The sequence below is a fragment of the Arvicanthis niloticus genome, chromosome 5 (assembly GCF_011762505.2).
Source record: "Arvicanthis niloticus isolate mArvNil1 chromosome 5, mArvNil1.pat.X, whole genome shotgun sequence".
In the NCBI taxonomy this organism is placed as follows: Eukaryota; Metazoa; Chordata; class Mammalia; order Rodentia; family Muridae; genus Arvicanthis; species Arvicanthis niloticus.
The window spans coordinates 47397084-47409991 of NC_047662.1; the positions used below are offsets into that span (position 1 = coordinate 47397084).

Sequence of the window (12908 nt, forward strand, 5' to 3'; positions counted from 1 at the left end):
TCAGTGGATGTATCAGTTTTCAGAGGAAGCCATCAAAGCAGATGTGTATGTGGTGAAGAACTATGACTGGACAGTTGGATCTAAGGCTGATGGCAACATCTACATGGTGATTATTTTTCATCTTGGAGTCCGAGTAATATGCTCTTTTGTTTTTTTCCCCTTTTCTCTTTTCTAAAACTTCAGGTCTGTGTAGCATAACTTTTATAGCCTGAGTATTTGATTGTTTTTAGAGGTGACTGACACCCATGGGCATAGTAGTTTTGTTTTCATAGGTATTTAACTTTGGATAATGTGAGGAGCTCAATCTGTGGTTCTCATCCTGTGGGTCATGACCCCCTAGGGTTTAAAAAAATGCTTTCACAGAGTTTAAATATCAGATATCCTGCATATATGTATATGTATATGTATATGTATATGTATATTAGAATTCGTAACAGTAGCAAAATTGCAGTTATGAAGTAGAAGATAGCTTTATGGTTGGTTTTGGGGGGATTCACCACAACACAAAGAACTGTATTTTAAAGGGTTGCAGCATTAGGAAGTCTGAGAACCACTGAGTTAGATCAATAACTGTAGTAATGATTTCTTTCAACTGCGCACACAACAGTTATATGTTTCCACTGTGAATGTCCCCCAGCCCCTTTTTGGTGAGGTCAGCTTACAGCTACACAGTGATCTTAACAATATGTGATATATTGTCAAAATGTTTTCTTCTCCTTAATAGACTTAAGTCACTTTGTAAGCAGTCTTACAAGACAGCACTCTCCAATGATGCTCCCTGTAAACATGAAAACGCTCTCTGTGCTGTTCTGTATGTAGCCATTAAGTAGGAGGGGCTATGCAGTATTTGAAATGTGTGAAGTGTGACCAAGGGATTGAATTTGAAATAGGTTCCTAGAGCTACACAGCTGTAGTTAATGCACTGCTTGGACCAGGATCAGTATCCTTGACTCCAGATTTATTAGTCAAGATTACTGGTTTCCATAGGGTGGGGTCCTGCCAAACTCCTGATATTATTGATAATATAATTGGTGTTTATTATACCAAGTACAATTTAACTCAAATTGCATGTTGATATTTATACTATACAGTCAAAGTCATCTTTACAGATACTAGCTTCTTTTAGAAACCTGGAAAGTTTACATCCTTGTCCTTTGCCTAAAACAAAAGACAACACAAGTCTTTAGGCTTGATTATTCTCTTAACGGAATCTTCAGACATCAGCACATGACGTTCATATGGTTGATTTAAAACCTGGACCTGGATAGTCAAGAAGTAATTTGGAGTTACCTTGTTGACTGAATAGGGATACTGTGCTTTCCAGAGTTGAAGTGGGGATTTCCCTCACTGTTTCTACAACCCCTCGGAAATTTTAAACTGAAATCTGTGTCCTTACCGAAGCTTTCTTCCCTCCTTCACGCGCACACTCTGCTTTGCTATGGTAGGGTGGCTCGTGTGGGCTGGGCTGCTGGAATTGATTGTTTTCATGTAGAAAAAAGTTGTTAAAGGATCTGTTTGTTCTTCAAGACACATATAAAGAATCACACGGAGTCAGCAAACATATCACAGTAGAGACAACCTCTAGACCAAATTGTTCAGCCTACCAATCATGGCAGGGTTCTGTAGGCAAAGAGCGGACTTTGGGGCCCATAATGAGACTCTATTCAGCAGGCCAGTTTGGCTAAGCCAAGAGAGGAAGTGGGAAGGAGGGAGATGCGCTGGGGCACCAGGGGCCGTTTGGATCCTCATTCAGATGGCACTTAGTCCAGGCATAGAGAACAGACACCAAGACAATGCAGAAAGGAACTGGGCAATTTCAGATTGCATTTCTAATCTGTGAATCTAGCTCCCCTCTTTCCCCCTGATCAAAGCCTTTCAAAAGGTCAACAAAGAGCAATAGGGCACACAGAGGGCAATTCCAGAACTGTGCCCTTTCCTGCCTGCATGTTTAGAGACAAGCAGGACAGATCTCACAGCCAGGGACTCTGACCCTGGTACCACAGTGTAGTGTGGAGAATTAGAACTATGTAGGGAAAGTTGCAGTTACTCTGCAGCAATTACAGTTTGTCTCTGGGTTATAATGTGTTGTCACACACAGCTACCTGAGGTCTAGACGTTGTGACAAACAGCTTTGCCAATGATGGATGGGCATACACTCAGCCAGTGAGCAGCGAGACACACCCACCTTCACACCATGCAGCCCTGCCATGCAGCCTCATCAGTGATGGGCTCCATCGGAGTCTGAGGAACTGAATTGAAGTATGGCCATTTTGAAGCTTCAGCACAGACTCTTTGGTTCCCGATCTGTTTACAAGCTCAGCTTGTAGAATCGCATTCGTGAAAGGTACAAACACCACCAGCTCTGGGCCTTGAAAAAGCAATCAGGGAGTCTGGAAGCTTTCCCAACCATGTCAAAGTGGTTTCAGCCCACAGATTCCAGGACTTAAAAAATCATTTTGAGTTTAGAAGAAGTTCAGGCTGAGATGCCTACTGATTAATAATAGACATATTCACTCTAGCCCACGGCACTGGACCTCTGAATTTGGTGGTCAAATGTTTGGAAGAAATTTGAACATTTTCTAGATAGAGATTATAGCTAAATTATAATTTCCAATTATCCATGAAGGTGAACTTCCTTTTTCAGAGATAATGTACTTTTTCTGAAGGTAGTCTTTTCTAGAATATGCTTGTTTTATTTCTTGAAAACTTAAAATTAAATATTTCTTTCTTCTTACGAGCATTTTTATTTATAGCATTTCTAACTAATAGTAGAGAAGACACAAACTGCCAATAAATGTTTTCACGGGACGTGGGATGGTGTAAGAAGAACTCAGAGAGATCTGGATAGCATTGTGCCCATGCCTGCAACACATGTTCATGGGCACCTTCAACATCAGGTGCCATGGTACATATTCCAACAGATACGTAAACTGGGGCTCCTTAGAAGAGCAGAGACTAGTGAGGTAGCAATGGGACCTCAGAGACAATGAGCAGGGGGGTGGCTTGGAGGGGGAAAAGACAAGACTAAGAGAGTGGGAAAGTGAGAAAAACCAGGAGCAGCCATCCAATGAGGGCAGAGGAGGTGACAGAGCCTGGTGGAGGCATAGACGGGAGGACAGAGGACCCAGGGAGAGGACCAAGCTGGAAGCAAAGAGAAGACACAGAAGCAGAGAGTACCTGAGACAGAGTTAAGGAGAGGGCTCTGAGCCAGAAGCAAGAGGTGAGGAGAAGCTGAGTCTTCTGGGCCTTTTTTTTCCCCTGCTGAATAGAGCCTTGATTATAGAGGTACCCAAAGTCTGATCAATTTCATTCTATTTGTTTAAAAGAACATTTCATAGCAAGAATCACATGAATGCAAAAGGCACCCCAAAGCTGAAAACTCTTAAATCAAAAGCAGGAGAAAATCTCCTGCTATGGCTTCAGTTAGCACCCCATTAGGTAGAATATTAAAAAGAGCAGTTTTTTTTTTTTTTTTTTTTTTTAATATTTTTAACCACTGAGTTTATTTTAGTTCTTATTCTGGCTCAGGGAGCTTAATGTGTGTCCATTTCCCCTGAGTAACAGCTGTTCTTTTGAACTCTCTGAATAGGCATCTGATTAGATAGGAAGGAAGTCATTTTGGGAGTTAGGGCAGACTCCCATAAGTCTGACGAGGATCGGTCTAAGCTGGCATGTCCCAGACCTCTTTAAAAACCAAGAAATCTGGCAGCCAGCTAGGAGTCACTTTCTGTTCAATTGAGGCCCAGTGGATACTTTTTTTTCTTATTCTGGCTGTAAAATTCAGGCATAAGTAGTTTTAAGACCATTCTCTATTTCTGAATTTAATATAGAAAATGTATTTGCGGCCCGGCTGCTCAAGGGAAAAGTTTCCTTCAGTTTTATTGGGAAGCTGCTCCTTTATGACTGTGGAAAAGAAAATTCTCACATAATGAGCTTTAAGTCACTGAAATGGAGATGGAACCAGCCCCTGTACAAACTATCCAGGTTTTTTCTTTTTGACTTGCTATCTCCATGGCTAGTTTGCTTGTGTGCTCTGGGGCTGGGTTTAAGGCGAGTGCAATATATAAACTCTAACTTGACAAAGACCACATTTATATCTCATGCACATTTACTAGAGAGAATTAAAATAGTTGGGCTTTTGAAAAGAGGAGGAAAGAAGAAGGAGGAGAAGGAGGAGAAGAAGAAAGAAGAAAAGAAGAAGAAAAAGAGAAGGAAGAGAGAGAGAGAAGCTGGCCTTGGGAAAATTTAAGCATAGCAGATCTCTCAGTGCAAGCCCACTAAAAATGGTCATTTAAATACTTACCATTCCATCTCGATCTGGCGAGCCGCTGTAAGATAAAGGAAATTGATAGAAATTATAAAAAAGAATCACTCTTGTTGCAGTGACTAAAGAACCATTAGCCATCACCTTCATCCTCCACGTATTCCCACTGCAGCAAACCTCACTAAGGAAAAACAAAACGATCGAGCTGAGTGACATCTGAGTGAGAGGTTGACACATATGTGTCAGGCAACGATCGATAATCTCCAAACGAACTGAAGTCCAAAGGCACACATTGGCAGTGATGGAGCTTGCTTCACATATTTCTTGAGTCTGGTCCTTTCTTTTTAAAAAAGATTTATTTTATTTTAAATTATGTGTATATGTTGTATGACTGTGTGTGAGCATGTGCTTGTGTGAGTGCAAGTGCCAGAGAGTGTCTCAGATCCCCTGGAGCTGGAGTTACAGGTAGTTGTGTGCCACCTGACATTCGTGCTGGGAACCGAATTGAGTTGTCTGCAAGAGCAGTATTGGCTCTTAGCTGTTGAGCTCTCTCTCTTGTCCCATTCTTGCTGGCTTCACTTAGATCTATCATAAAAACATGTATACAAACAGGCATGTACTTCTTTAACTTTCCCCCGCGAGTGATTCTGAATTGTCATTTTTTAGGAAGTTAAAGCTTTTGTTCTAGTTTTCAACCAGTTTGAGAATCTGTACCTCCTTCCATATTTCTGTAACATCCTTTTCAAATATTGGACAGGGGATGGAGGTTGGAATTGTGCTAAGTGGCACCCTCTGCTGCTGAATCCTAGGATAGCGGTTCTGTGGTGGTGACCGGCTTGATTCGCAAGAATTTTAGCGTAAATGAACCTGGAGGTTCAGATCTCGCCATTTCTAAGTTCTGTCACTTTGAACTCGTTCAACCTGATAGCACAAAGACTGAAAAAATACTAGTTCCTGACAGATGATAAACACTCAAATGTCCATTTTACTTTCTTTTCTTATCCATTGACATTTCTTCACTGGGAACACAAACCACCCACTTCCAGCCACACTGAGTAGTTCAGTGAAAGCAAGTTACTTTTCTTGTTACAGCCGGAAACTGAACTGGCTAAGTGAGGGACGGTGTAGTGGTTTGAACCACATGCCTCCCTATAGTCTCAGGTTGAATACTTAGTAGAACTGTTGGGGTAGGCTCAGGAGGCATGGTCTTGTTGGAGGAAGTAAGGCACTGAGGGTGGGGCCTTGAGGGTCACACAATTCCTTGTGCCCCCTCTGTTTCCTGCTTTTGGTTCAAGATGTAAGTCCTCAGATTCCTCCTTGTGCTATCTTTGTTCTGCTGTCATTTACACTAAATCTTTGGAACAATAAGCTCAAGTAAAGTCTCCTGTAAATTGTCTTGGTCATGGTTTTTGCAATGTCACTAATACAGAGAGGGGAAGCGAGAGGGTAGCCACTGTTACATGGGAACATGTTTTAAGTTCACTGTAAGGAACAAAGTGTTACACTATTAGCAAGAACTAGAACTTTGTTTTGTTTTGAAAGATTGATTTATTTTTATTTTATGAGTACGGGAGTTTTGGTTGCATGTATGTCTATGTACCTTGTACGTGCCTGGTGTCTGTGGAAACCAGATGAGGTTATTGAAGCCCCTAGAACTGGAGTTACAGATGGTTGTAAGTCTCCATGTGGGTCTTTTGCAGATCCTCTGGAAAAACAGCCAGTGCTCTTAACTGCCGAGCCATCTCTCCAGCCCGGGTCAGCTAAGTTGATGCCATTTACTTTAAAGTCATTACAGAGCAATGTCTGGATATTCCTGTCATGCTGTTGGCTATTTTTCTGGTTTGTTGGAATATTAGGTGTTCATTTCTTTCCCTGTTTGGATAAGAGGCTACTGTGTGGTCACAGCGGGTCTCCTCTTCCCCCTATTTATTTCTATCATATTATTATTACTATTACTACTACTCTTTCCTGTGCTCCTGTGGTTGATATGATTTTTTTTCTCACCCTTTGTACCACAGTCTTGTGAGCTTTTCCTTCAGTGCTGGTGTGGTTGCCACGCATTTCCTTAGTAGTGCTTGTTTTGAAATGCCCTAAGTTCTGCATCAGTTTTAAAAGACTGTTCTGCTAAATATAGCAGAGTCTTTGGCAGTTACTTACACTTGGGGCTTGAAACATATTTCCTGTTTTCCTGGTTTTTAAATGATGAGAGATCTGGTGTTAGTTTGTTGTGTTTGCCTTTGTGGATTATTGAGTTTTTTTCTTTGTTACAACTTTTGGTGTGTGTGCACATTCTCTGTCTCTCTGTCTCTCTCTCTCTGTCTCTCTCTCTCTGTCTCTCTCTCTCTGTCTCTCTCTCTCTCTCTCTAGTTTGGATATCTTGATAAGATACATTATGCAAAGTTTCTTCTAAGTTCACACCTTGGCATTCTACATTCCTCTTGTTCAGATGTCCATTTCTCTAGACTTTTGAAATTTTCTGCTGTAACTTCATGGACTAGATTGTCTATGCACCCCACCCCCACCCCCTTAAACCATGTGTAGTCTCTTGAACATGGGCCAGAGTTCTTGGAAGTTTTGTTCATATTCATTTACTTTCCTTCATGTATGCCTGACCTCATTTTCCAGACTTGGTAAGCTTTCTTCTCCTCATCCTTGTTTGATGATGACTCTTATTTCCAATGTTTCTTTTTGGTTTTCTTTTTCCTTCAAAATTTTCTTCAAAATGCAAAATGCAAAAAGCACCTAACCCAAAACATCCAGGAAATCTAGAACACAATGAGAAGACCAAACCTAAGGATGATAGGTATAGATGAGAGTGAAGATTCCCAACTTAAAGGGCCAGTAAATAACTTCAACAAAATTATAGAGGAAAACTTTCCTAACCTAAAGAAAGAGATGCCGATGAAGATACAAGAAGCCTACAGAATTCCAAATAGACTAGACCAGAAAAGAAATTCCTCCCATCACATAATAATCAAAACATCAAATGCACAAAACAAAGATAAAATACTAAAAGTAGTGAGGGAAAATGGTCAAGTAACATATAAAGGCAGACTATAAGAATTACACCAGACTTCTCACCAGAGACTATAAAAGCCAGATGATCTTGGACTGATATCATACAGACCCTAAGAGGACACAAATGCCAGCACAGACTACTTATACCCAGAAAACTCTCAATCACTATAGATGGAAAAACCAAGATATTCCATGACAACCCCAAATTTATACAATATCTTTCCACAAATCCAGCCCTACAAAGGATAATAGATGGAAAACTCCAACACAAGGAGAGAAGCTACAACATAGAAAAAGCAAGAAAGCAATCTTCTAACAAATCCAAAAGAAGATAGCTACACAAACATTATTAAACCTCTAATAACTAAAATAATAAGAAGAAACAATCACTTTTCCTTAATATCTCTTAACATCAATGGACTCAATTCCCCAATAAAAAGATGTAGACTATCAGACTGGATACATAAACAGGACCCAGAATTTTGTGGAATACAGGAAACACACCTCAGTGGCAAAGACAGATACTACCTCAGAGTAAGGGCTAGAAAACAATTTTCCCAGCAAATGGTTCCAAGAAACAAGTTGGAGTAGCCATTCTGATTTCAAATAAAATCAACTTTCAACCAATAGTTATCAAAAAAGATAAGAAAGGATACTTCATACACATTAAAGGAAAAATCTACCAAGATAAACTTTCAATTCTGAAAATCTATGCTCCAAGTGCAAGGGCACCCACATTCATAAAAGAAACTTTACTAAAACTCAAAGCACACATTGCATCCCACACAATAATAGTGGGGGATTTCAATACCTCACTCTCAGCAATAGACAGATCATGGAAACAGAAACTAAACAGAGGCACAGTAGAATTAACAGAAGTTATTAACCAAATGGATTTAATAAATATCTATGGAACATTTCAGCCTAAAACAAAAGAATGTACCTTTTTCTCAGCACTTCATGGTACCTTCTCCAAAATAGACCATATAATTGGTGACAAAGCAGGCCTCAACAGATACAAAATTATTGAAATTCCTTGCATCCTATCAGATCACCATGGACTAAGGCTGGTCTTCAATAATAACAAAAACAATGGAAATCCCACATACACATGGAAACTGAACAATGCTTTACTCAATGATGACTTGGTCAAGGAAGAAATAAAAGAAGAAATTAAAGACTTTTTAGAATGTAATGAAAATGAAGGTTCATCATACCAAAACTTAGGAAAGCAGTGCTAAGGGGAAAACTCATAGCTCTGAGTGTCAAAAAAAAAAAAAAAAAAAAAAAAAAAAACAAACCTGAAGAGAGCATACACTAGCAACTTGACAACACACCTGAAAGCTCTAGAGCAAAAAGAATCAAATACTCAGAAGAGGAGTAGATGGCAGGAAATAATCAAACTCAGGGCTGAAACCAACCAAGTAGAAACAAAAAGAGCTATACAAATTATCAACAAAATGAGGAGCTGGCTCTTTGAGAAAATCAACAAGATAGATAAACCCTTAGCCAGATTAACCAGAGGGCACAGAGACAGTACCCAAATTAATAAAATTAGAATGGAAAAGGGAGAGATAACAACAGAAACTGAGGAAATTTAAAAAATCATCAAATCCTACTACAAAGGCCTATACTCAACAAAATTGGAAAATCTGGATGAAATGCACAATTTTCTAGACAGATAACAGGTACCAAAATTAAATCAGGAGCAGATAAACCATCTGAACAGTCCCATAACTCCTAAAGAAATAGCAGCAGTCATTAAAAGTCTCCCCACCCCGGAAAAAAAAAAAAAAGCCCAGGACCAGATAGTTTTAGTGCAGAATTCTTTCAGACCTTCAAGGAAGACCTAATACCAATTCTCTTCAAACTATTTCACAAAATAGAAACAGAAGAAGTACTACCCAATTCATTCTATGAAGCCACAATCACACTCATACCTAAACCTTACAAAGACCCAACAAAGAAAGAACTTCAGACCAATCTCCCTTATAAATATTGATGCAAAAATACTCAATAAAATTCTTGCAAACCTAATCCAGGAACAGATCAAAACAATCATCCATCATGATCAAGTAGGCTTTATCCCAAGAATGCAAGGATGGTTCGATATTCGGAAATCCATCAATGTAATCCATTATATAAACAAACTCAAAGGAAAAAAAAACACATGATCATCTCACTAGATACTGAGAAAGCATTTGACAAAATTCAACATGCCTTCATAGTAAAAGTCTTGAAAAGATCAGGAATTCAAGGTCCATACCTAAACATAGTAAAAGCAATATACAGCAAACCAGTAGCCAACATCAAACTAAATGGAGAAAAACTTGAAGCAATCACACTAAGATCAGGGACTAGACAAGGCTGCCCACTCTCTCCCTACCTATCCAATATAGTACTGCAAGTCCTAGCCAGAGCAATTAGACAACAAAAGGAAGTCAACGGGATACAAATAGGAAAGGAAGAAGTCAAAATATCACTATTTGCAAATAATATGATAGTATGCTTAAGTGACCCAAAAACGTCCACCAGAGAACTCCTAAACCTGATAAACAACTTCAGCAAAGTGGCTGGTTATAAAATCAACTCAAATAAATCAGTAGCCATCTTCTACTCAAAGTATAAACAGGCTGAGAAAGAAATTAGGGAAATGACACCCTTCACAATAGTCACAAATAATGTAAAATACTTTGGTGTGGATCTAACCAAGCAAGTGAAAGATCTGTATGAAAAGAACTTCACGTCTCTGAAGAAAGAAATCGAAGAAGATCTCAGAAGCTAGAAAGATATCCCATGCTCATGGATTGGCAGGATTCATATAGCCATCTTGCTCAAAGCAAACTACAGATTCAATGCAATCCCCATTAAAATCTCAACTCAATTCTTCACAGAGTTAAAAAGAGAAAATTTCAAATTCATTTGGAATGACAACAAAACAAAACAAAACAGGATAGCAAAAACTATTCTCAACAATAAAAGAACTTCTGGAGGAATCACCATCCTTGACCACAAGCTGTACTACAGAGCAATAGTGATAAAAACTACATGGTATTGGTACAGAGATAGGCAGGAAGATCAACGGAATAGAATTGAATGAACCCACACACCTATGGTCACTTGATCTTTGACAAAGGAGCTAAAACTATCCAGTAGAAAAAGGACAGAATTTTAAACAAATGGTGCTGGTTCAGCTTGAGGACAACATGTAGAAGGATGCAAATCTGTCCATTCTTATCCCCTTGTACAAAGCTCAAGTCCAAGTGGATAAAAGACCTTTACATAAAACCAGATACACTGAAACTAATAGAAGAGAAGGTGGGGAAGAACCTCAAATACTTGTGCACAGGGGAAAATTTCCTGAACAGAACACCAATGGCTTATGTTCTAAGATCAAGAATTAATAAATGGGACCTCATAAAATTGCAAAGTTTCTGTAAGGCAAAGGACACTGTCAATAGGACAAAATAGCAACCAATAGATTGGGAAAAGATCTTTACCAATCCTACATCTGATAGAGGGCTAATATCCAATATATACAAAGAACTCAAGAAATTAGACTCCAACAACCAAATAACCCTATTAAAAATGGGGTACAGAGTTAAACAAAGAATTCTCAACTGAGGAAACTCAAAGGGCTGAGAAGCACCTAAAGAAGTGTTCAGCATCCTTAGTCATCAGGGAAATGCAAATTAAAACAACCCTGAGATTCTACCTCACATCAGTCAGAATGGCTAAGATCAAAAACTCAGGTGATAGTAGATGCTGGCAAGGATGTGGAGAAAGAGGAACACTCCTTCATTGTTGGTGGGATTGCAAGGTGGTACAACCACTCTGGACATCAGTCTGGTGGTTTCTCAGAAAATTGGACATAGCATTACCTGAGGACCCAGCTATACCACTCCTGAGCATATATCCAGAAGATGTTTCAACATATAACAAGGACATATGCTCCACTATGTTCACAGTGGCCTTATTTATAATATCCAGAAGCTGGAAAGAACCCAGATGTCCTTCAACAGAGGAATGGATACAAAAAATGTGGTACATTTACACAATGGAGTATTACTCAGCTATTAAAAATAATGAATTTGAGAAATTCTTAGGTAAATGGATGGAACTAGAAACTATCATCCTGAGTGAGGTAACCCAATCACAAAAGAACACACATGGTATTTACTCACTGATAACTGGATATTAGCCCAGAAGCTTACAATATCCAAGATTCAACTCAGCTCATGAAGAAGGAAGACAAAGTGTGGGTGCTTTGGCCTTTCTTAGAAGGAGTAACAAAATATTCAAGGGAGCAAATATGGAGACAAAGTGTGGGACAGAAACTGACGGAGGTGTCATTTGGAGACCATTTCACCTAGGTATCCATCCCATGTGCAGTCACCAAAGGTAGACGCTGATGTGGATATCAGGAAGTGCATGCTGATGGGAGCCTGATATAATTGTCTCCTTAGAGGTCTGCCAGAGTCTGACATATACAGAGGCAGATGCTCACAGCTAACCATTGAACTGATCAAGGGGTTCCCAATGGAGGAGTTAGAGAGAAGCAGCTGAAGGAGCTGAAAAGGCTTGCAGCCCCATGAGGAGAGAAACAATACCAACCAACTGGAGCTCCCAGGGTCTAAACCACCAGCCTGGGAGCACATAGGGAGGGACCCACGGCTCCAGCTGTATATGTAGGGGAGGATGGCCTTGTCAGGCATATGTGGGAGAGGAGATCCTTGTTCCCATGAAGCCTGGAAGCATAGTGTGGGAAAATTTGAGGGTGGGGAGGAGGGAGTGGGGGAGTGGGTGGGGCATATCCTCATAGAAGCAGCAGGAGGGGGGATGGGATAGGGGGTTCCTGGGTGGCAGGGAAATGGAGTAAGGGGATAACATCTGAAAGGTAAATAAAATATCCAATAAAAAAGAAAAAAATACTGTAACAGTTTATAACAGCACAATCAACTTTTAACTAATTTTTAGCAAGGTAGTGTGTGTGTGAAAAAAATGTAGTTTACAGTGTTTTAGAGCTGCAGGAATTAATAGTTAAGAAGTGAAAGCAGCTGGGTGGTGGCGATGCACACCTTTAATGCCAGCACTTGGGAGGTAGAGGCAGGTGAATTTCTGTGAGTTTTAGGCTAGCTTGGTCTACAGAGTGAGTTCTAGGACAATCAAGGCTACATAGAAAAGCTCTGTGTTGAAAGACAAACAAGCAAGTATCCCCCCCCCAAAAAAAAAAAAAAAGAGAGGGAGGAGGAAGAGGAAGAAGAAGAGGAACAGGATGAGGAGGAAGAGGAGGAGGGGAAGGAGGAGAAGGAGGAGGAGAAGGAGGAGAAGGAGGAGGAAGAGTAGGAGGAAGGGAAGGAGGAGGAGGAGGAGGAGAAGAGGAGGGGGAGGGGGAGGAGGAGGAGGAGGAGGAGGAGGAGGAGGAGGAGGAGGAGGAGGAGGAGGAAAGATAAGCAGAGATTGATGTGAACCATGATAGAGTACCAGTATGTGGGTTAGAAGTGTGAGGACTAATGGAGAAAAATACAAAGGAAGAGGCTCAGGAAAGGACAAGAGACGTCAAAGCCTGTTCAGGAAAGATTCAGACCGAAAGGAACTATATAATAGAGATGCAAAAGTGTGAATA

At 40.1% G+C, this 12908-nt stretch overlaps 1 protein-coding gene across 24 annotated transcripts in view; it reads right to left on the reverse strand.

Annotated features, from left to right (window-relative positions):
* Sgip1 (SH3GL interacting endocytic adaptor 1) overlaps positions 1-12908 on the reverse strand; it is a 217617-nt gene that overhangs the window by 94805 nt on the left and 109904 nt on the right. For 7 of the 24 annotated variants that reach the window (XM_076934582.1, XM_076934584.1, XM_076934591.1 and 4 more), the window contains 3 exons: positions 4304-4328; positions 3178-3261; positions 1397-1465 (listed from right to left, as the gene is read on the reverse strand). In XM_076934582.1, coding sequence (XP_076790697.1) covers positions 1397-1465; positions 3178-3261; positions 4304-4328 — 178 coding nt within the window. Of the gene's footprint in view, positions 1-1396; positions 1469-3177; positions 3262-4303; positions 4329-12908 lie in introns of all 24 variants that reach the window. The other 17 variants (XM_076934587.1, XM_034503529.2, XM_076934586.1 and 14 more) reach the window with 3 other exon arrangements.